This window comes from Styela clava, chromosome 11 (assembly GCF_964204865.1).
Source record: "Styela clava chromosome 11, kaStyClav1.hap1.2, whole genome shotgun sequence".
In the NCBI taxonomy this organism is placed as follows: domain Eukaryota; kingdom Metazoa; phylum Chordata; class Ascidiacea; order Stolidobranchia; family Styelidae; genus Styela; species Styela clava.
The window spans coordinates 20,362,805-20,387,701 of NC_135260.1; the positions used below are offsets into that span (position 1 = coordinate 20,362,805).

Here is a 24,897-nt window from a genome sequence, read left to right on the forward strand (position 1 = left end):
CAAAGTAGAATTTGCATATCGAGCACTGAAAATTTGTCACAAAAATAACATTTAATAACGGAATCGGGTTGTACTGAAATACTTCCATATGTCCGAAGCACGCTGCATATCTTGTACAGCAGAGTGATCATGAAACTATATCGATTTGTGAATAATTATAGGGGTTACGGGATAAGATCACGCGAAATTGCTTTGTTATTATTGTGACGTAACATGATAAAATTATAAATTATCACGTCAAATGTCACGCTGTGGTTAACCGGTTAATTTTACCCGCATAACGGTTAAAGTGTTTTCCCTGAAATACCCAGCCCTAATTACGAAGCCATATCAGGAGACTTGTGTGTTCCCATCATTTCTGTAAGTTTTCGAAAGTCTGGGCGATATGTAGTCAATGCGGTACGAATCAATTCTGTCACATGTACATTTGTTACAACCTACACGAAATTTTGATATTATGAGGTTCATTGCTGAGACTAACGACTCACAGCAGTATGTTGTGCTAAAAATAGGAAGGATCCGTACACTAGCCAATTTAACTTCAGGGTATTTATCGTGTGGTACCTGCCAAATGATAAGATAAATTACTGCTGTCTTTTTAGTAACAATTTGAACTCATTTAATTTGTGTTTCCTTATAGCTGATTTACGAGGGTAGTCTCGTAAGAAGTTTTCATGATTCGTTTCATGGTGCCGTTTAACATTGCTGACTTTATTCTGACTTAGTAGCTTATGGCAGATTGAGCACAAAGGTTTATTCTCCTGACTGGTAAATGCGTATTCTTCTTCCCATTCTGACTTGACAACTCTGTTCTCATATCGCACAGTAACTTAGATTAACTGACCGCAATCAAGCTGCAATACCGCCGACGCATTAATAAACATTGACCATTTTGACGAAAGATTTGCTGACTTGACTGACTTAAATTCAAAATTCAACGCTACAACGATTTTCATACTAAAACATAATTTGTCCTAATCACCGACGAAAACTTCTTCACAACTTTTAATTAATTAACAACAGTTTGCATTACAGTTTTTCTCTTAGTTAAAATTTGGATAATAATTTATGTTAGCGAGAAAAGCCGCACAAAAAGTGTGCCCACCCCTGCCATAGATAAAGTCTACCGACATTTTTGAAATAAATAAAAGCAATAGCCATCTAGCGAAAAATGCAATGTTCAACCATAAAATTTTAAAGCGATTGGTCCAGTAGTTAACGAAAGAAAATTTTTCCATACGGTCGCAGCAAGAAGAAAAATACTAACAACGTGATCAACAACAACATAATAACAGAACGATCCATATGTCCACTTCGTGTCGAAGTATCGCATATAAAGTTTTATTTTTTTTACTTAAAAGAAAACAGCTCGTATTAAAACAAACCTATTTAAAATGATTATTTTGTTGTTTCTTTTGTATTCTTTATTAAAATACCCCTCATATCGCCTTGAATCTAAGGTAAATGGTGCGCTTTGGCAACTGCACACGCTGCCAGAATGACGCATGCTTCCGAAAACAAGTAACAGGCTAACAAATCCCATACCCGACCTGGACTGGTAACCGGACGAGAGCCCGTGGTTCGCCATTTAAGCCGTGTTATCGATTTTCCTCACCCATATGTAAATCCTATCCTATTTCAAAAATGTAAAAAAAAGTTGCATCGTCGCCAAGTTAGTACATAACCAAAGTTATGAAAAGAGATTTTAACAGTTCATTCGCGATATCAGGGAGACGATGATCAGTGTGAACATGCCAAGAGAGTCACGAAACATATTTCACCGACCACCGAGATAAAACAACTACCGCAAATACTGTACAAAGCAGAACAACCACAAAAACAAAAAATCGTGAGGAAATGAAGGGCCACATATATATATTCAGTAATTTATTTTTTCACCAACCATGCTGAAGGTACACACTTACAAATTAGAATAAATTATATATGGAAAAATGGCATTCCAGGGTGAAGGGACACACGGGAAACCAATAAATGGTTATCGAGCAGTGGTACCCAAAAAAGTCTAACAGATCATTAGAAAAAATGTCGAACAATATATTAAAAGTGATAAAAAACACTATACATGTCTAGAGTCTCTAGACGACCTGATATATCCAGCAGTCGCGTGTTTCCACATAATGAAAACGACTACTAGCACAGTCAGTTGAGGTAACCAAGAAGATTATATTAATCTCACAAATTTGCATATACTAATCATCAATCAAAAAATCCATATGACAGAAAAAAGGCAAAATAGAAATTAAATTTCGACAATCGAACAATAGGCTATATATCTATTATATATATCCAAATTGTATTACCTTGTTTTGTTTAAAAGTAGTTTAGATATAATATATTTCGTGGATTAAAATTTGTATTTTTTATATGAATATATAGTAGGTCGGGGTAGTTCGGACACCCGGGGTATGATGGTCAGTCAAAATAAAATCCTCCTACTAGCGACACCTCGCGCTTTTTCGTCGCTCAAAACGCATCGCGTGAAAGAGCGACATCATGCGAACAACGACAGAACCAAGATTTTACATTTCAGGCTCGATAACTTACAAGGCGGTGCTTTTTGGGGAAGGGGTGTTTCTGTTGGGACAGAAAAACGTCAAATTATAGAGTCCCATGGTGGCGAAGAATAATTTTAGCCGGAAAAGTCTGCGAACTCGGTTCTATTTTGTTTATTTGTTGAAAGTAGTTGCATTAGATCGAATAAATTCTTTAGCAGACTGCCAGTACTCATTTTTGGGTTGGCAGGGTCACTTAAGAGGTAGGGTGGATTTTGAGTGGGGGAGGGGGGAGGATTTTTTTCAATATAGTCTGTTGGGAATGTCAATGGGCCGTCGTCATCGAAACTTATAAATAATTATTTTTTGATACTAAGTACCCTTTTACAACAAAGATCAAAAGCACACTCATCGCCATATTTATATTGGATCTCTTAGAAGTTAAGCCCGGCGTAAAATTTCATCTTACCCCGTCAAATTATTTTTTCCATATGCGTATAAAATACGCCCAAGGTTATGCCAAGAAATTACAAAATAAATACTTCTAGAGGTAGTCCATGTAAAGAAGATATAAAAATTGCAGTTGAAAAAGCGCAAACTAAATTTTAAATTTCTAGTTTTCCTAAAACTGTTCAAACTCTTTTGAAAATTGCCCTGTTATGTCCTTTATGGGGTAAGACGGACATACTTTTTGATATGCAAGAAAAGTGATCTGTTTAAAAAAAATTTAAGAGACATAATCCTGGGCCATCTAGGCGTTGATCGAAATCTTATGACCGAAATCCTAGACACCATCAAGTTAATTTTGGTGTGTGTCCGTCTTTCCCACAAAGTGTCTAACTTACCCCGATATTTTTTTAGCTGAAAATCGGGCGTAAATTCCGATTCGTTGCTATGGCAACAATGTGCAAATGTGGCAAGATAGCTGGAGGGTGGGTGCATGAATCAATAGTAGAACGAATGCAGCTGCGACATTATTTGAAGAGTTATTCAAAATAACTTATTAGTGGGTCCGACTTCCCCCGACCTACTATATTTTGAAATTTCCAAGAATATCATTCCAATCTAAGTCGCATAATTTTTAAAGACTTTCGAGCAAATTTGAGATCTGTTCGTGAAATGAAGAATACACCACTAGCTGCTGAAAGTGTATTGTACGAATGTAACACATATAGCCACAATCAGTAAAGTGTATCGAAAGCCTCGAGCAACATGTTATGTATGAATTCAAAAATCAATTTTGCTTTATAAATATACACATCGTTTAATTTCAAAAGATGCATACGTTTATAAATGTGACTTATACTAAGTTGCAAATGAGTAATAGTCAATAACTCTAAGAGCTCTATTTTGTAAAAACAGGCGGGGGTATGGCATGAGTCTGCTCTCACAAGCACAGTCCCAAGCCACAATTCCATATTGTAGGGGGAAATAAAATAACGAACAATAAAATTTCGCATTACTTTTTAGGGAGAATTTTTGGTACTCCTGGAGCGGTGTCTCCAAAATGTCGTGTCCCACTTGTCCCACGTGTCCCCCTTGTATCACGTGTCCCACTTGTACCACGTGTCCGACTTGTACCCTTTTCACGTTTCTCGCTTATTATCGATATTGTTTGCTTCATATCTTTTGAACTAATACAAAATCGCATTATTTTCTATGTACTAAAAATAAGTAAATTTGATGTAGAATAAAAATATTTCTACTTCTAATGTGGGATATTTTAGAAACTCGCAATTAAATAGCTTAGAAATGCCCCTTTTCACGTTCCTCGCTAATTATCGACACTGTTTCATTTGTATCTTTTGTACTAATATGAATGCGCATAATTTTCTATCTCATAAAAATAAGTAAATTTATTGTACAATAAAAATACTTCTACTCCTAATGTGGGATATTTTAGAAAATCGCAGTTGAATTGCGGTGTCTCCAAAATGTCGTGTCCCACTTGTCCTACTTGCCACTTGGTACACGTGGGACGAATGGTACACGTGTTACATGTGGGACACGTGGTACAAGTGGGACACGTGTTACATGTGGGACACGTGGTACAAGTGGGACACGTGGTACAAGTGGGACATGTGGTACAGGTGCGACACGTGGTACAAGTGGGACACGTGGGACAAGTGCGACAAGTATGACAAGTGGGACACGTGGTACAAGTGGAACACGTGGTACAAGTGGGAAGAGTGGGACACGTGGTACAAGTTGGACACGTGGTACACGTGGGCAGTGTTCCCTCTAAGAAACTTTCACACTGCGCAAATGTTGTTTTTACTGAGCAAGACTGTTTTAACGCTGAACAGAATCTTAAATTATTTGCAAACTTTGTGAAATGTTACAGTAGTAGCCTATTATTTATTATCGGAATGCAAAAGAGCACACATTTAATTTAAATAGCTTCTCATTGTTTTCGTGCTTTTCCAACGTTTATACACTTTGTCCATGTTTGTTGTGTTTACTGCTGAATCAAGTGACAATCATCCAAAGTACAATACTTTATGTACAATCTCGACATTTTTGTTGTTGAAATATCAATGCTTTCATCAACTATCAGGGTATGAAAAATTTTGTTTGTCTTATGCTTTGTAAGATCTTTTCCCTGGCGACAGAGTCTATGCTCTTCAAAAATTCAAAGCCCTAATTTTTGCTTCAACATGAATGTGGCAATTTAATGTATTTTGACACACGACTATTCATTACCTTGCGGGACAATATTGATGAATTTAGCTTAACACGTGGTAGAACACTATCTATGTGAGGCTCTATTTCAAAATTTCACTCTCTTCAGCGGTAGGTATTGCGGTGAGAAAGTTCGAACAACCTCTTTCTTCCACGTTTCGCTTCTGAGTTAATGCAACTAGTGCAGTGGTTACCAACCTTTCTAACCTGACGGACCGGTTAAATTAAATAAAATGTATTCGCGGACCGGCAAAAAGTGAAATAGGTGGACACACAAAATAATAACATATATTTGCATAACAAAATGCAGTGCTGGGCACCCATTTCGCGTAAAAAGTGCACTCAGAAAACACTTCACATAAAAAACATGTACACGCCAAATCATGTACAAACACAATTAACTCTAGCGAGTATTTGCTGTTGTTTCGTTGCCAATACAAGATTGCAAACGAGACATAAAAAAGGTTTTGCAACACCTAGCTCTGCAGCAGCTCACAGTCTATTTCTTTGCTTCGTTTTAAGTAAAGCTAGCGATGATAAAGTTTTTTCGTACAAGTAAGTGGTTGAATATTTGGACAACAGTTTGATTGCTCGATTACATAGCGATGGGTATTCGTTATCGAGAGAGCTCAAATATTGTGACAGTGATTCTTTTATTAATCTGGACTGTAAACTAATGATTTTATCGGGTTTATCAAATTACCTCTGCAGTCGATCGAAGCCCCAGACAAAATGAATTTATAATGATAAAGTAGTTGCTAACTTGTCACCAGGGGGTCCTGCTGTGCATCATCTATGAAATATCTCAATGCTTTTGTTGCACGTCACATGACCACCTGCTGGGCCGCAACAAGTTCATATCTTTCTGGATTCCAAGGCATACTCTGTAATATTATACAGTTATTGACTGTTTTCTGGTTCAAACGAAGAAATATTCATAACCTTATATTAATGAAGAAAAGCATGCAGAACGGAAAAAGCACGCATGCTTATTTCCAGGTTTATGAATCTTGCCAGATTTGACGGAGCGATTTCGCGATGAATCGGAAACGAAAAAGCGAAAAGTGTGATTACACAGTAATATGACGGCGGAAGAGAAATGCGTAATGAACCAACGTAAATCCGTCTTTTCGCATTCGATAAAGCGATCGAGACGGCAGGAAATCAACAGAACGAAATTTCTTGCTGAACGGCAAAAAAGCCTCGTGGAACGGCCCGGCGGCTGAGAACCACTGGTCCAGTGCGTCAATATGCGTCAACAATTTTCTGATTTGAATGGCGTTTTAGATCGTCAACTTCCCATTCCCAACCACGATTTGCCTTTTCAAATCACTATTAGGTGCCACTTCCCGACAAACTTTGCAGATTATCACATTCCTTGACGCGGAATAGCGATGAATTTCGGAAAGTTTAGAAGTTCTGTTTAACTTTAACTACGGGTATCACGATTGCAAATTAGTGTCAAACACTCCACTGTTGCATTTAGCCATTCCACTTTAAAATCAATGTTCTTATTTTCAGCCATGCTACCCGGAATATACATTTTACTCACACGTCAGATAAATAACACTAGTATATTGGTTTTATTTAATAAACCACTCATTCTAGTGACCTGCTGAATATTAAAACGCTTAAAACCCTTTTAGTAATTTCAGGTGAAACATACTTATTATATAACATCGGTATCATTCAGTATAACCTCATGGTCACGTGTGTCACAATCTGAAGATTCAAGAGCCGACGGGGCTAGCACTCGCTTAAACTCAGTCCTCCCTCAAATCCCAACTAGTTTAGCCCAGCCATAAGGCTGCGAGCGAGCAACCAACAAATTTCCTGTAACAAACAGTGGGCACCAGCTTTGCAACATTTGAAACCTATTAAATTCTAAACCTTCTATATCTCCATCTGTATTGACTACACTATAGGGACAATAACAAGATTTTGCCGGGTCGACAACACGAAATTCAAAGCGCACGATGAAAATTTCAAAATGCGGCACCGGCTCACCGGCATACAGAAATAATGTACTTGAGAGCTTGACATACACGTGTTTGACATCACAATGACCAGTGGTCACCAAAATACGCGTGAAACATAGAGCGAGCATTCTAGTTAAGGGTTAATAAATATGACATATGAAATAGGAGCCACGTTTTGAAAACGAAATTGCAACTGCGCGAGAATGAGATTGTACTGCGCAAATGTTCTGTTGGCACTGCGCAGTTGCGCAGCTTAGAGGGAACCCTGCACATGGGACAAGTGAGACACGTGGTACAAATGGGACACGTAGGACAAGTGGTACACGACATTTTGGAGACACCCCTCCTGAAGTATGCGCACCAAGATGTCGCATAACCTGAAGCCTAAACTGGTACACAACCTGAGTTCAGGTTGTGCGCCATCTTGGTGCGCATTTTTAGCCTTGTCAGGATTTACACCGTCCTTGACAATTTCAGATTTGATTGGTTGACGTGGTCGTTCGAATTAAGTTTGTTATTAATAAATACAGTTTGAACCAGTCAAAGTAAACTTGGACTTGGATTGGGACTGCTATTTCTTATTATTATAGGAATGATTTATTGATTGCACTTGCTTATTGTCTCGTAGATCTCATGGCACTTCTGTCAAAAATTAAAGATTGTTCCAGTCAGGTAATCGGAAAATCATACTAAAGCTTTAAAAAGGTGCAATCGGTAGTCTTCGCCTTGAGATGTATTCAATGTTCTGAATATCAGTGCTGAGATTATCGCGTCTGATGTCTACAGCTTTTACGGCTTACTTGCGAGAAAATTCAAGTATCATCGGACGAGAGAGATTACGAAGTGAGTCAACGCTTGTCTCTGATTAATAAATTGGAATCCCGAAATACAAAAATTGTCGCACGCCGTCGAAAAGGCGGAAATCGAACCCTGTTATCGGATTCTTTTGGATAAATTGCCCATAACACAATATAACAAGTGGGACAAGTGCGTGCCCAATTTGTACCTCGTCTGGCATTTCTCCCGTTTGCTGTACAAAACGTCATAATGAGACACGAGACGTAGACTACTTCATAACCCTAATCTCATACATCATTGTAATTCTGAAATATACTGTTGGGTATCGTTTTGGGCAGATTCATCACAAAAATATAAAGTCATTTTGTATATCTAACAAAAATATATGAAGAGAAAAGCTATTTTTCCACAATAACAACCGGGAAGAAAAGTACCAACAATAACATAATAACAAAACGTTCCATATATCCATTCCGTGTCCAATAAACTGTCACAACAAAACCCATTTCATGATCATTACAATTGCGAATAAAATACAACTTACAGAAACGTTATATATATATATATATACGGTATTTTTTTCACGCCTGTCACCCCAAACAAACTCTGCAAAAGCAAGTGATCCAGGAAGTGCCATTGTTTGGAAGGATCGGATCCTATCTATAATCCTACAAACCACAATGCGTCCCACTGATCTGATTTTCATGTCAGCATTTATTTAGAAGTAAAGATTCTCATAATTCTAATCAAAGTACGGTTTACATTAGATTATACAGAATAAATCCAAGAACTTTAGTGAAGCAAGGTATGTGTATCGTACAACGTATTCGTGTCGTCTTCGTTGTTATTATTTTCCGTATATATCAGCAATAAAAAATAAGTTACCGATTAGCTTCTAATTGTAACGTAACTTGCATTTTAGGGTAAAACCTGCACTCTCAAAACAGCCAATTATGCAGTGCCATATGTTATATAAAGTAGTAAATTTCAATAGCAACTTCAAAATTATTTTCTTGTTCAAAACAAGGTCACAAGAACTTAGTGAAATAGTTGTTCTCCGACAATGTCAAAGAGGTTGAAGATATAATGAATATCAAAAATAACATAAAACATCAACAATTATTATTCGGAGCGTAAAAACTCTAGATAACAAGTTTTAAATTAATTATTGGGCAAAATTAGAAAATTTCCTAAAATACGCTTGGTAATTGCACTAACCCTAAACAAATAGGACCAGGTTTAAATACGGGAGGAATGAAAGAGTTTAACCAAGTAATATACAGGCAATCCTTCATTGTATAGTATAGTATAATAATATTTGTTCTTCAATTGACACGTTGGTTACATAAATACTGCTATTGTTGAAGAAATGGTTACATTACCAAAATAGTTGCAATGTATATTAGTAACAGATAATATATTGGACGCAATGTCGCCAAAATAAATATTCCACGTTGGTTTATTTTGTCAACAGATGAAAATCCACCACGAACAGGTAAACACTTGTCAAAGCTATTGGATCAGTAGGTCTTCATATTATAATTTGCATGTAAACGAATTATAAGTACAAACATATACTGACGCTTATTGCATTGGATTCCGACATTTGAAAATCTATTTTTGGGAAAATAAAAATGCACTCCTTCATGAGCTCATATGTCGCACATGACGGAAATTCTATAAATTTATCGAAAATTTACAAACAACAATTGAGGTTTTAAAACTCATCGATTGAGTAAAATATGGTTATCAGCGTTTTGAGTAACACCGCATTACCACACTGACGTCATACCCGTTTGATTGTGGTTACTGGGAATTCCTATGACATGTTTATGCTTCCAGAAATAAGACAATTGCTTTGTTTCATTACATCAAATTTTGAATGTTTGTACTTTTTCAGGTCGACCATCACAAATACGGGTTTCCGTCATGGACAAGAACTTTTGTATCTGATATTATTTAGCAATGTCCATTGAGGTCTCAGCCTGGTTCCTCAATATAAACTATATTATACGGTAGTATGGCCATTGGAGATACTCCAATATACATTTTACGTATGTTCGAAGAAGCCTCTGGATCAATTTGCTCGCAGAAACGTTTGCTTTTCGTTTTCAGTTCGCCAATATTATCCAACACTTAGAAATAATTTGAAATATTGTAGTAATTCCCTTGAGTAAAATATCCTGACCTAGATATTTCCCCGCGAAAAGATCTTGCAGTAGGCACTACTAATAATACAATATTACTTTAAATATCTGAATTTCTAAAGATGCAGTTTGAGAAGTCGTCGACTAGTTTAATACCGTGAAGGTCACGTCAGTGTTGTGACCTTGTTGTATGGCTTTTTAGTTTAGTTTATGAACGATTCCTACAATTTGTGGTGTTTTAAGCTCTATAACAGGCGTTATTCATAGTGAACTTTATGAGAATAATTAATTCAGCAAACCTTAATCCATTTGACGAAACTGACCTCAAAGTGACGCTAAATATAACCATTTGTCTTCCACTGTAAGCAACGAATGATTAAATGCTAAAAGATATTCTGAAATCTTTTTTTTTTTTTGAAATATTTGAGTGAGCATGATATATTATAAACAGCGCTGCTAAAATTTTGGCATCAAGAATCTCGCAAAAAAACACCGGAGAAAACAACGAAAGCAGAGGCAAAAAAGGATTGTTAATTGGGTATGTTTTAATATGTAGCCATTCGGGCCTATGTTTAATATTGTATTTATACGTTTTCACGCAGATTAATTTTTCATCACAATTTACAACTAAGTTTCAAATACTTTTAAATGAACAACATCTTATATCGAAGCAATTATCGATATTATAGTCTTATAATCACTGGATACTTATCCAGTGCATTCCTTTGCTTCATGACAGCAGACGTCAAATTGACGACAGCTTTTAATCCAAAAAACGGGCTGTCCTGGTATATGACTGCCCAATTACCACTTGTCAAATTAGGCTACTAGTTAATTATTTGCAATATATATCGATTTTTAAACGATTGATCTTTAAACAAGTGCTAATTACAGCCCAATAGAATAAAGATGAACGTGGCAACAACCTATCTACTTCTGGCGTCAATTATGTTTGGAATTGAAGCAGCTCAATTTACTCAACTTAAATGTTTTCAGTTTCGCTACAAATTGGGACAGCAGCAATGTGAACCAAGTAAGGTTTTTTGATTCCAACAGGTAATCCTATATACGATGAATAAGTTTTTTAATTCTATTTTCCAAAAAGTACATTTACCATGGCCCAGGTACTTGTGAAACTAGGATAATACGTATAACCTGACCATACGTCCCGGTTTAGCCGGGACAGTTCGACAAAATCGGGACCGTTTCGCTCGGTAGACTTAATGTCCAGGGTTACGACAGAATGGCAGTCATAAGTATATCCGATATTAAATATAAAATTGTTTTTATTTTATTTTTTGACGTGTGCAGCCCATTTATCACTTTTATCAACGTAATGTTATGTCATAATTAGTATATTTCCAATATTTACGTCAAATTAACATAATAACATCGGCTTTATTGCCGTTTGAAGAAAGTTCTTGTTTTCCAATGATTGTTATATAATTAATATTCATACGAACTAAAATTAAGTCTCGGAATTGAACCGCCCAATGTCCCGGTTTTTATTCCGCATATCTGGCAATCCTAATTAAACGAAAAACACAAGTGAATTTGTGTTTCATAAAAAACATTTCAAACACTGGTTTGTTGTTACAGAAAAGGGTTTCAAAGGTGATTTAGTACCATGCTACAACTTGTGCAACGAAAAATTGGTTAAATTTGAAGACTGCGATAAACATCCCGCTAATATGCATTGCTGCGTTCACGACTGCAGATGCGTCATCAGAGGAGGTGAGTACAAACAATAACACAACAGCTGATATCCTCTCGCTTAAATTAAATATATATATATATACAACGGACTGAAAAGTAGGAAGCATGCAATAACATGGCAAAACTTATTCCTCTGTATTTCTTTCCAGCCGGATTTGTTGAAATTCCTCAAAACTATACACTTTCTATCGACGATGAAAAATTATCGCAGTGGATGAAGACCGAAGTAGAAGAAGGATGTGAGCCAAAAAACGAATATCCTTCATCGGCAAATATGACTGAGTCTGAAAATACCAAGGCAAACCTGGAATTACCTATTCACAAGCAAGATAAAGATGCAATAATACATGGCGTTCAAACAACAGCAACAGCCATAGGATCAAGCGATAACAAAGAAACACGGAAATCACCCATTGCTAGCCAAGAGGAAACTTCCAAAACACCTGAAGAAAAAAGCCCAGATAAAACAACTACCGCAAATACTATACAACGCAGCACGACCACAAAAACAAAAAATCGAAAGGCAGTGAAGACGTCCGCGGCCAAATGTGCTACAAAAGATCATATCATATCGCGATTTGCAAGAAAAATGACTGGAATATTCAAGCAGATGGGTTTTGGTTGGCAAATGAAAGTCGTCGAAGGGTGCAATTGATGGCACTTGCTACATCGTCTGTCAAATCTGAATTTTCCAATTAATTCTATGTAAATTTCCTATCGTGAAAGTATCGTTTGACTAGCTGTAAATATGATTTGAGCTTTTAAATACATATTATCAACAAGAACGGAATCATGTTGAAGACATCGACGTTGTTGTAAACATCACAAATTGTGCACATATTTGCTGAAAGTGGATTTCTTGTTTTAGGCGTAAACAAATCCAACGATAACGTATGCAAAATCGATACCCGTTGTCGTCACTGGAACTGTTTTGTCCGAAGAAAAGGTGGTTTGGTTCGAATTTGGCCAAATTGAGTCGTCGATATAAATATGTCACTCCAATTGCTAATATGAATTGATTCCTGTCTTTAGTTTATATATATTTCTCAACGCGGGTCTAGTATAGTTTAGTACCACAAGTACTTCCAGTTGACGTATCAAAACGAATTTTGCCTATGTTATTCCTAACCCTCATCTGACTATGCCATCCAAAAATTACGTCGATACGACGTCACAAACACGTCATAGGGCTTGCCAAAGTACAATTACGATCGCCTGAAATGGCATCTGCGCCGCCGATAACGAACTCGCTCACGCCGGCGATCTCTCTCCTATCGTGATCGTTATGACGGGAAAACGAAAGAAATAGCTTACTCGATTTCGGGTGATCATCTGCGCGTTTTGGACGACCATCCGCATACTTTGGTGGGCCTTATTACGCCAATGTGACGTCAAAATGACGTAATTTTTTGGTGATGTAGTCAGGTGGGGGTTAGGATTGGCATATGCAAAAATTGTTGAGCCAGGCCAACTAGAAGTGCATGTGGTACTAAACTATACCAGACCCCTCAACGCAATGGCAGTAGAACTCACTAATTGTCGAACCCCAAAGTGTAGCGAAGCAAAAAAGTTATAACAAGAGAGCGATGCTCGAATATATGGACACGAAATAGTACGGGTATGCAGTCTGTAACAGTAGTCTACCGGTACCATACCGCAGTAATCACGACTTCACAGGAACACGAGATAGATCGCTAACGCGAAGCCGGAACCACCACAAGGGGCGCAATTTCAACAGTTCATTCGAGATATCAGGGAGGCGATTAGTGTGAACAAGGCAAGAGAAATCACGAAACAGATCTCACCGACCTCCCAAACACAGCTGCATCAACGATATATACGACTGTTAAGGTCATTAGAGTCAGTTATCACCCAAATACATACATACGTGTCTGAAGGGCAGTTGGAGATTTGCATAGCAAGTCAGGGCCCCATATATGTTTATATATCGTTATAGGGGTTAGATTTATCTCACAAATTTGCATATACTAATCATTACGCACAAAATCCATATGACAGAAAAAAGGCAAGCTAGAAATTAACTTTCGACAATCGATATCTATCAAATATATCCGAATTGTATTACCTTGGTTTTGTTTAAAAGTAATTTAGATATATATAATGTTTTCCGTGGATTAAAATTTGAATTTTTTATAGGAATATGTTTTGAAAGTCCCGGGAATATAATATTATTCCAATTCTGGGCCCCATAATTATCATAGACTTTTGAGCAAATTTAAGACATGTTCGTGACATAAAGAACTCACCACTAGATGCTGAGCGTGTAGTATACCAGTGTTTCCCAACCTATGGACCTTTCCCCGAGCATCGACTTCCTTGTTTACTTTGTGACATTGGCCAATCAGCAAGATGCAAAAAGTGACGTAACAATGCCCCCTTTTCGCATCCGCTCAGACACTTTTCTCACTCAGACAGATTTTCAAGCGTGATTGTAAACATTACCTCGTTTTCGCGTTTCTGAACTCTATTCGTTAGTTTTTAGTTGTGTTTTGGGAACTTAAATAAAAATCAGATAATTCAATGATCACTCTGTTTTTCTAGGAGTTTTAATTTAATTGCAGTAATAAAAATTAGTGTAGAAATAGCTGTGATAGACTAGCCTGAAATTCTTTACCGGTACTTTTAAAAAACAGATTGTTGTATGCGATGAATCATGATGATGGTTTGAAACACATACCCCATTTTACAGACGCCAACTTGCAAAAGCACTCTTAAAATAGCTTTGACAATTTTGCAATGGTAAAGTATAGGGAGAATTTTCCGAGGGTCAAAGGTCGGGGAAAGGTCCATGGGTCGCGGCCCAAAGCTGGGACGCCTGAAAGTTCTTTTGGTTCGCTTGCTTTTTCAACAAAACCCTAAATATTATTGATGTATTTTCTAGTAAATTTTATTGTTTATTTTGTATTTGGTATTGAAGTGTTGCTCAATAGTAATTTTATATGGGGGGAGTATCACAGCGTAAAACCGATAAGCATCTATTTTGTTTAATAAAACTATGCAACGATTTCAAAAAATCGCTGAAGACAAACAAATAATAATGTTGGAGCTGTTGAAATAATTAAATAGATAATGATGAATTATGTAAAAATAATTGTCCTTTTTATATAAGTCATTTGATTTTACGACCACAGATGCACTACATGCCGTTTAGTGTTTAAGCATATCCTTGGGTCGCAAGTTCTTACGAAACTCATTTTTTTACAAAATTTGTGTCGTTGAAAAAGGGTTGGGAACCAGAGGCGTAGCTTAGGGGGGGCAGTGGGGTACATATGCCCCCGGGCGCCAAGGTACAGGGGCGCCAAAATGGGGCTGGCAAAAATTTCACAACAAAGGTAAAAAACGGTCACAAGCAAGATCGCACCGGCGGCAGACATCTAATCTTAGTACATGGCAAACTGCACACTTGGTCAGACCACTTACGACTGCCGACGTCATCACGCACATAGCACGGTCAGATTTCCATCGTAATTACATGGCCGAAAAAATTTGGCCGGAAAACAAAGCAAAATTTGATTTGGTAACGTTAGGTAACAAAATGCACCGGGTTAATTACGTGGTTCTGTATCGTTAAGTTCTTGCCTGCGCACTCGGATGTAAGTTGATATTAGTTCTGTGCTGGAGACAAATGGAAACGGAATTTGGTTGAATGATGTTAATACATGTTTTGAGTAATACGTGGATTGTATTTTGTTGTCAAAGTACCGTACTTTGCGGCAGAGTTACATAAAATATATTATACTGTGCTAAAAGACCTCAATGCCGTTTTCGACAATTCGTCGAGATTGCACAGATTTTGCAAATCTCTACCACACGGACATCAATGGCCACGAACTTTTCACCGAAGTTGGAGATTGCAGAATGCTGCTCAGTAACAGAACTGTAGATCAACCAGAAACTCCTTCGGCTCTTCTTGGTTTTATTGTGTCTTTTGGAGACGACGTTTTATTCAATCTGCGAATTTCTCTACAAATTTTGTTAACAATATCAGTTTCAATTGCAAGCTGTGAACGGTCTTTCAGCAGATTGAAACTTATTTTGTCGTATTCGCGTGCATCAACGGGACAGGATCGTCTCCGTGATCTTGCATTTCTAAGTGTTGAAAGAGAAACATTGGAAAAAAACAGATTTTGTTGACGTGTTAACCAGTTTACGACAGTGAAATTGAAAAAATGAATTTATTTTAGACTATGTAGATCATCTTTGACAGTAACTGAGTGGGACATATGCTCTATTTTGTATAGCTTTGCTTCTTCTTTAAATAAAATGTTCCATTAAAATTTGAATTTACATATACATATATTTTTGAATAAATAATAAAATATATAAATACATATAAATTTGAATTTACATCGTCACGCTAATAACCGAATTGCGTAAGTCATTTTGGGCGGTTTTGAATTTTTCATAAAATAGGTATTTATGTAATGCTGCGCACCTGTCTGTTAACTCAGATTTTATTTTAAGAATTCCGAAACCCATAAAAATAGAAATTTTGTATGATATGCAAATTTGTTCAATTGTTCCGTCATAATGAATTATCATGGTTAACGCAGGACTATTGTGACGTCACAAAGGCAAAATAACCTAGGCGAAGGATTTTCGAGTTTTTGCATCTCAGATTCTAGCTTAGCGCTAATAATTTTCAATTTATGCTACTGTATAGGAAGGCGTGCACTTGTGATATTTACTGTCTGAGTCCAATTCACCTTGGTTGACTTTTATATAAGAGTACATTACTGTTTTATTCTTTATATTTAACTTTAGTCTTATTTCGGTGATGTGCAGAGCGTGTTATATTGATGAAATATATATTTTTAAACATAAAAAATAATGTAATTGAAACAGATTAGCTATTTTGGGGATTTTGGATTGTTTGGTTTTCAGGACTGGTACATATAGACAAGTTGCAAAATTGCGTATGTCCTCTAGCCATAGACACATTTTTGCCTAAATCACAGTGTGCCAATATGACGTCACATGACTGCGTCATACAAATTAACTTAAATCCGGCTACGATCAAAAAGTTGAACTATGGCAAATTAAAGACTCTCAATGGCATAGCAATATCATTAGGAAGTTTTTTTACGTTTTTCTCAACACAGCTAAAAATGACTTACGCAATTCGGTTATTAGCGTGACGAAATATAATTTTTTTTACATATACAATTAAATGCAATAGAAAACATGATTAAACGTGGGGGTCGGGGCGCCAATTTTATATTTTGCCCCGGGCGCAAAATATGCTGGCTACGCCTCTGTTGGGAACCATTGTATTATACGAATTGGACACAGATAGCCACAACCAGTGAAGTATGTATCGATAAGTCTACATAAGTCGGCATAAGTCTTTTCACCAGCAGAGCCCCAAGCCACAATTCCATATCGTAAGTGGAAATAAAATAGACAAAAATAAAAGTTCGCACTACTTTTAGGGAAGTTTTTTTTTCATTATTTCCACCGCCCTTGATAATTTCGAATGTAATTGGTTGACGTGGTCGTTCAGATTAAGTTTGTTATTAATAAATACTGCAAAGTTTTCAACAGAATCATGTACTTTCAAGCTCGAACCATTCAAGGTAAAATTGGAGTTGGAGATTGGAACTTATTTTTATTATTATAGGAAGGATTTACTCATTTAATGTAAAACCAAGCATGGCATATCTGTCAAAAATTACAAATTGTTTCATTCATGTAAATTGTAAAGCTTTAAAACGTAAAAATGGCGCAATCAGGAGTCTTGTATATTTCAATTGTACTGCATGCCATAATTACTCATTTCTAATGTGTGGCCCATCTGTACCTAGCCTAGCATTTCTCCAGTTTGCTTTTATACCTTAACCCGTTCCACATATACATGGCCGAAACGTCATAATGAGACACGAGCGTGGGACAAGGGGGATACATGTGGGGAAATTGATACAAATGTGTGACAAGTGGCACAAGACATGTTCGAGACACCATGTCTCTGAAACCCTGGTAAGCGATCATGCACATATTACAATAATCGGTTGTTAAGTTTAATGTAGAACAGTGAAATATACAGTACTGACAATATCTCGACTATATGTTTGAGATAGATTCAATAAAAAATGCCATATTTGCATAGTAAATATGAAAATAAATGTGTATTTTGATGTGGAACTGACACAATATACATAAGCGCAAAGACCAAAGGGACAGTTGGCCTGTGGGGCCTAATCCATGAATAAGTGAGCGCCACATACTAATGATCAAGCATAAATTATGTATTTAAGAAAATATGCCTTGTACTACAAAAAATAATTCTTAATATCACAAAATGAGCACCATTGATTGCCATTTTGAAATTCAGAGTGGCTTTATACTTACCAAATATAGCAACAAATAAAACCTTGCATTCGTTATTCATGAATTATCGTTCATATTGTTCAAATGATGATCAATCAGCCTCAGTCCTGGTGAATATTAAATTTCCCAATCAATACTCATGAAAAACACAATACAAAAAAAATAAAGAGTAGATCACAAATTGCGATCCATTGAAAGAAAATTTGTAAAATGATGTTCGTTCAATCCAATTTATTGGAATTTCAAATGATCACTTTTGTTCTGTTTCAGACGATACATTGCCAAGTGAGGAATCAGGACAGTAAAAGCATTCAACACAATGAAAAATTCAACATTACTGACAATGTGAAATTCCATCGGAGTCCTACTTGAAGTAGCGGCCATTACATAACAAAATACACCCTGAATAAAAGGAAAAATTTAAGAAATTGAAACAATCAGCGCAATTACAAATTCAAACATGACTTCTCACCTGTGCCATTGCACCAGATAAAGCTGTTGACAAATCCTCTGCCCATTTTCCTCCTCCTTTAACTAATGCATAAATCAGAATCACCTGGATATTCAAATGAATATAGGATACAAATGAATATCAGTTGGAAGCAAAAGGCTTGGCCACATATTTTCTACTGATGGTTAGGATATACAGCAGTGAAAAGTGGCAACTTTTTCTATTTCATTTGTGTGAGTGACAGTGACCCATTTTCCCAATACCACTGATACCCTTATATTGTTTTTCCCATTATTGCAGTTGAATAAAAGTGACAATTTTATACCCAAACTCAAAAGGGGTGATATGAAAGGACAAGTTTTTCTGACCTTGATATAATATATACTACCGGTATATGTGGTCAAATAAGCCACCTCTTACTTTAATTCAGATACCCATATTATTCATAGTTACATTTTGGTGTGAAACATGTAATATACAGATTAATTTAATTATAAGTTTTTTTGTGGTCATTTACACAGTCTAATATATGTACAACATGCAATTAAATACCATCTAAAAGAAATAATATTGCATTACTACCTGAGCTGGTAAGCAGTAAACAAAATTGAAAAGACAATGCAATGCTCCAAACTTAGTCGGATTTAACAGATAAGGTTCATATTCCTTAACGTAATAAACAATCATTGGGAAAGGAGATCCAAGAGCAGCAAGACCTCGAATGAAACCAACTATATTTGATGCAAACAAAACTCCTATTACAAAGATGTCGAATGCTCCTATCGATTCTGATCTAAAAGAAACATAGAAAAAAATTTATTGTATGGCTTATGCATTTGGTTAGTTTGGGGTTTTATATTTTAGATGCCTGATGTTGGCTCTTTGTTAAAATTGGAACCAACTTCACTTTAGAACGCAGATGATGATGTAGGCCATGATGAATAACCCGCAGTCACAGGGTGATTAATAAAGTATTTGAGTTGTTTAATCGAAAAAGTAGCATACGCCAGTATATATGAAAATATTACTCTATACCAATGCAGTTAAAATGAAGAAAAGAGGAGTCACACGAAGAAAAAAAACATTTTAGATAACTAGAGCTTTGATCAATATGATTTAGTATTTACACCAAACTAGTTAGAACTCGTACATGTTACAGCCATTTACCTCAATTCAGCAGGAGGATATTCTTGTACAGGTGAATTTTCGTGTTGAGGTAATTTTAATAAGTATATAAGAGCACAGAATGGAAATATTATGTAAGGAATGTTGAGGAAAAAAGCAGGATGAATATCATTCCCATAACTTCCTACAATCATTCCAGTAGTGGCAACAAACAATCCTGCGATTATCGAACCCATACAGTAAATGCCATAACTTCTGTAGTCCTGTTTGTTGTCATATTTGTAAATAATAGTAAGATATAGTAGGTAGTGAACAACTGCATTCCACATATTGATATAAATTCCAAATGAAGTGTTTAGATAGGGTTCCCCACTTTTCAAATACCAATCCATGTATCCGTCGATGTATCCAAGATTTTCCAGACATAACACAAGGTCTGCAACATATGACCAAGAAAAAAGACAGCACATATAAAAGAACCAGTTCCTCTTATGTGTTCCCAGATTGTCTTCATAAACTGACGGTAAAAGCTTGCGTAAAAGTATTGCTAAGCCAGGAATGAATATGACACCAGCTAAAAGCATTGCAAGTGGATTTCTTATAATTGAAGTTGATCCAACAATATATAGAAGTCCCCATTGTGATTGGGACACAAGAAATACAACAATAGTTCCCTGAAGATTCATATTATTATCAATAAAACGATGATCGCCTGTGATGCAGTGATGTGAGAAACACAATAATACATGATAATACCGTAGTTTGTATAATGAACTTATAATCTCTGAATACCATTCTCAATAAAATAATATTAAAACAGTAGTGAGTAATATTCTCAAAAGACTCTCAACATTTCTAATTGATTCCCAATAAATTTCCAGTTTTATGTTTCAATTCTGCAATTAATAAACATAGTATTAAAATGAATTTTGCAATTCAGAATAGGAGATTGGACATTTTAATAAGATGAATATCATGCACACGATGACAAGATCAATAATTCTATATTACATACACAATCCATGGCATAAATCTTTCTACACTTCTAGCAGCATTATTCTAGGCTCTATGTAAAATTGATATTTATTACGCTTTTGGTTCCATTAAAACACCAGGTGTACGGTAACTGGTAAAACTATCTATAAACATAATTCAAAGCAGATAGTTCGGATAGCAGAGCCACCGTCAACGCTCTCTCAAATATTCCCCACATCAGTGCAGGCGTGCAGCACAACAACCACCTCCTTACCTGGCCTTCGATTTCTAAATAGTCAACACGAATCGGTGAATACCCTAGCCAGCCACCTAGTGGGTTGCAAGGCTCAATATATCCCGGGTAGGCAATGTTTCAAGTCTTAATTAGATATTAGAACCTTGGTTGGCGCTGCTCGGTAACTAAGTTGTGTGCTCGCAATTTCCATAATCAACATAACAGACGTTTAAATAGTTGATAAAAACAAAATAGACAAAACTAATTACAGCATCAACAGAGCGAACAACATTTTAAATAAGAATTAATCGTACAGATTTGCCCACCAAAATATATTAAAGTAACTAAAATACGAACAAACGCAAACACACATACCGGTACATCTGTACATACGATCACGAAGAAATAATGAAATTAGAAGAGAAAAAAAATACACATGAGGAATATTACTAAGTGAAAAAAAATATATATATAAACTAATGCAAAAAAAATTGCCACTCCAAAATTAAAAATATATTTTACCAAGCGGAAATTCTAAAAAGACAATGTGGTCACGCTTTCTGTGAACATCCGATGGAACGATTTTGGTGAATAAAATAAAGAAACTAACACTTTATTAATATCTAATGAAGAATATTTGGAAAAAAAATCAGATCCAAGTCTTTTCAATTATTGTACAATGCCCATTTGGGCAATTAATAAAATATTTTAGTCACCTTTTATTTACTGTAACTCATCATAGTTATGAAATACTTCCTTATTATTGTACATTTGTACCTTGTAGTTTGTAACACCTATTCTCTGAAGACTTCCACCTTCACTCAATCCCACATTTCCAATGCTTGATATTGCCAGTTATCACCCTAATACAAACTGGGAATCATACGTGTTCACCCCTATATCGTTCAACACCGACAAAATCACTCAAATTACGTGAATCTCATCATCTGACCATATTCTAGTGCAGGGGTGTCAAACTCGAGGCCGCATGCGGCTCCATAGACCGTCCAATGCGGCCCAGAGACGGTCCAATGCGGCCCTTAACAACGCTTAACAATAATTGTAATATTTTCCTAGAAAACGACAATTTACTCAAACTAGTTTTGGAGAAATTTTTTTTTTTTCGTTTTCAATTTGTTCTACCGGTAATTATGGATACACTTCAAGCTAGCAGAAGACTACTTGAAAAAAAAAACTTCAGGGATTAAATGGAACGCAAAGTACATGAAGATGGTGGCACTTTTGAATAGAAATAGAAGTTGCAATATTTCTGCATTCCTCGAAATTCTACAGCACATTGTAATTTGTCACATTTCCACCAGCACAATGGAAGAATATAGTATATGTGCACATTATGTGGACTAGAATACGCTCAGCAGTCGATATGACAAATTCAAAGATCAACTTCGACCATAAAATTTCATGTGTTTGTATATTTTTATAATTATAAAACTACCTAGTTACTAAAAATCAGTATCAATCATAATTCAAGCGGTCCTATGTCACGTAATGGTATAAAATGTCGCGGGAAATGTCTGTTCCGAAAAGTCGGTCATTTGTTTGTTTACTGTTCTATGCATGAAATGATAAACGTAATATTTTTGCAGTACTGAAATTAATCGAACATTCTCAACGATCCAGATTAACCCATGATTATGTGAACTCGTAGAGTTGGTACTGTTAAATCATTTCAGCCTGATATTAGTAAGCTGGTGGCACAAAAGAGATTCTAAACGTCAGGGCATATGCAATGAAAAAATATTGAGTATATTCTGTAGTATTTTTGTAAATTTAGGTCTATACTTTAGATTAGGTCATTTTTAGTGTATGAATTATTCTTTTCTTATCAAAACTTTGTGTAAAAATGTTTTGCATAGTTGTACATAAAAATTTATGATTCTTTGTAATAAATACAGTAAATTGTAATAAAAGTGAAATCCAAAAATTGATATGTAAATGGCAATTGAAGATTAAGAAAATAACAAAACTTCATTCGGCTGTTTATTTGCATCACAAATTTGTCACAATATATGTCACAAATTACACCCATATAAAAATATGCTTCAGGTATACATTATCAAGATATATATATATATATATATATCAAAAACTGTTTGCGGCCCTTTGTACAATTTCCAAAATGCAATGCGGCCGTCAAAAACCCACGAGTTTGACACCCCCGTTCCAGTCAATAATAACATCAGATCACTACCTAAATACGTTGATGATCTAGTTGAATTGTATTCAAAGTTCTATTCTTCTCCCCATATTGGTGCTTCGAGTGAGACCAAGATTGAGAGTGGGGTAGCGTTTTATAATGTTGACATCCATTAGCCTACATGAAAAACAATATATTTGAATTACCAATTATCCAAGAATTCAATATATATCATTTCCTCCCTTTGGCGATATGTGGGTCGAGATCAAGTGATATCAACCTAAACTTCCAGTGCTTCATCATTGGTGTTATTTACAGCCATCCGAAAAACATGGTATCATCAATTTAGGGATGTAAGTTTCGAATATTTTCATTTTGAATCAGAATGTTCCGATTCACATATTTCCGAATCCGATTCTATTTAGTATAACATCATGTTATCTTTAACTTTCTTTATATAACATTTGCAATATCTGCAAGATAAATTGTGATTAAATGATATTGAACTAAAGAATGAGTAAAGTAAAAAAAAACTTCAATGGATTCATCAAATACCCAATAGGGATGAGGAAATTTATTAAATAAAGATACACTCGGTTACATATTTACATTTTATCACTTAAATTTTCGTCTGCAAACAAAACCGGACGTATATTGATCGTTTCTACTGATATCGACCTTTGAAATTCATCCAAATGATAAACACTGGTTAAATGTTCTTTAGTATGATTTGCGCCATAATTTTATAGAAATCGATAATTAAGAGGAAAACATCGCAGACCTTTGTTTTAATAAGACATACTGTAGGGATATTGCTATAATGATATTATAAAGGTATCCCATAGAAGCCATATTTGTAAAAATTTGTAACAATTTCAAGTAGCCCAACAAAATTACGCGACATAGTTATTCTGAAGATGTGACCCATATAAAAAAATAACAATCCCATGAGTGTTAAGACTCGGGAAATGCTGCAAACGCAAGAAAAATGAACAAAAAAACGACTTTGGCCGATGCTGGTGTTATTTGTATTATTATTTTTTATATATAGATTCAAGCCGTTTTTTCTCAAATTGCTTCGATTTGATGTTGATTCGAATCGCTTCGAATTCGAAACTCTGAAACTTACATCCCTAAATTTATAAATATCCAATAGGCGCTAATCTATTATTTCATGAAACCCCATAAGAGCTGATCGTTGATAATCATTTACTGGAGAACTGGTTTACTGGTTTTACTGGTACTCCAGAAACTGACAATGTCAATCTTTTTATATTAGTTGATTCCAATTTCGCCTTACTTGACAGTTGACACCCATGATAATGCCACTTCCAAATATAATTTGAGTTGAAGTGTAACAACTATATGAGCGTTTTTTATTGCAAAGAAAATGTTAATAGCTGTTGAAACTTTTCTTGGCCATTAAAATGCTCAATAAATAAACACGCTCCATTACGACCCTTATCGCGCAAAGGAAACAAACTTTTTTTAAACCTTGGATCACCAGGGGAAGTCGAAAGTTGATTAAACATTAAACACAAAATTATTATGTTTGAAAAAAGCTCCTGAAGGGTAATGCAGTTCAACGTTTCCACTTCAAAAAGTATAAACACATGTTATCACATTTACAGAGGACATCGAAACAAATGTACTATCGTACTATCCTCGGAAACAACTGAGGTGATGTAAAACGCACGTGGAAAACCGTCAACGGCATTATTATGATCAAGTCCAGAGATGAAACATACATTTCAGAATTGAAACCTCAGT

At 35.7% G+C, this 24,897-nt stretch overlaps 2 protein-coding genes across 2 annotated transcripts; one reads left to right on the plus strand and one right to left on the minus strand.

The window, feature by feature from the left end:
• The first annotated feature begins 10,474 nt into the window (after nucleotides 1–10,474).
• On the plus strand, nucleotides 10,475–12,625 carry LOC120347698 (uncharacterized). The gene is made up of 4 exons (XM_039417760.2): nucleotides 10,475–10,657; nucleotides 11,014–11,152; nucleotides 11,719–11,853; nucleotides 11,985–12,625. Exons 2-4 carry the CDS (start codon nucleotides 11,029–11,031, stop codon nucleotides 12,488–12,490), a joined length of 765 nt encoding a protein of 254 aa, XP_039273694.2. The 5' UTR covers nucleotides 10,475–10,657; nucleotides 11,014–11,028; the 3' UTR covers nucleotides 12,491–12,625.
• Nucleotides 12,626–17,860: 5,235 nt separating this feature from the next.
• LOC120347393 (transmembrane 6 superfamily member 1-like) lies at nucleotides 17,861–21,014 on the minus strand. The gene is made up of 4 exons (XM_039417320.2): nucleotides 19,802–21,014; nucleotides 19,217–19,427; nucleotides 18,656–18,739; nucleotides 17,861–18,585 (listed from the first exon to the last, which is right to left on the minus strand). The coding sequence occupies exons 1-4, from the start codon at nucleotides 20,443–20,445 to the stop codon at nucleotides 18,415–18,417; spliced, it is 1,110 nt and encodes a 369-aa protein (XP_039273254.2). The 5' UTR covers nucleotides 20,446–21,014; the 3' UTR covers nucleotides 17,861–18,414.
• Between the last annotated feature and the right edge of the window lie 3,883 nt (nucleotides 21,015–24,897).

Bases quoted from the DNA above. Each gene is read 5' to 3' on its own strand.
- LOC120347698 (XM_039417760.2), top strand. From the start codon at position 11,029: ATGAACGTGGCAACAACCTATCTACTTCTGGCGTCAATTATGTTTGGA. The intron at 11,153-11,718 runs GTAAGGTTTTTT...TTGTTGTTACAG, and splicing joins ACAGCAGCAATGTGAACCAA to AAAAGGGTTTCAAAGGTGAT. The intron at 11,854-11,984 runs GTGAGTACAAAC...ATTTCTTTCCAG, and splicing joins CAGATGCGTCATCAGAGGAG to CCGGATTTGTTGAAATTCCT.
- LOC120347393 (XM_039417320.2), bottom strand. From the start codon at position 20,445: ATGAATCTTCAGGGAACTATTGTTGTATTTCTTGTGTCCCAATCACAA. The intron at 18,740-19,216 runs GTAGTAATGCAA...TTGAATATCCAG, and splicing joins TTTACTGCTTACCAGCTCAG to GTGATTCTGATTTATGCATT. The intron at 18,586-18,655 runs GTGAGAAGTCAT...CCTTTTATTCAG, and splicing joins TATCTGGTGCAATGGCACAG to GGTGTATTTTGTTATGTAAT.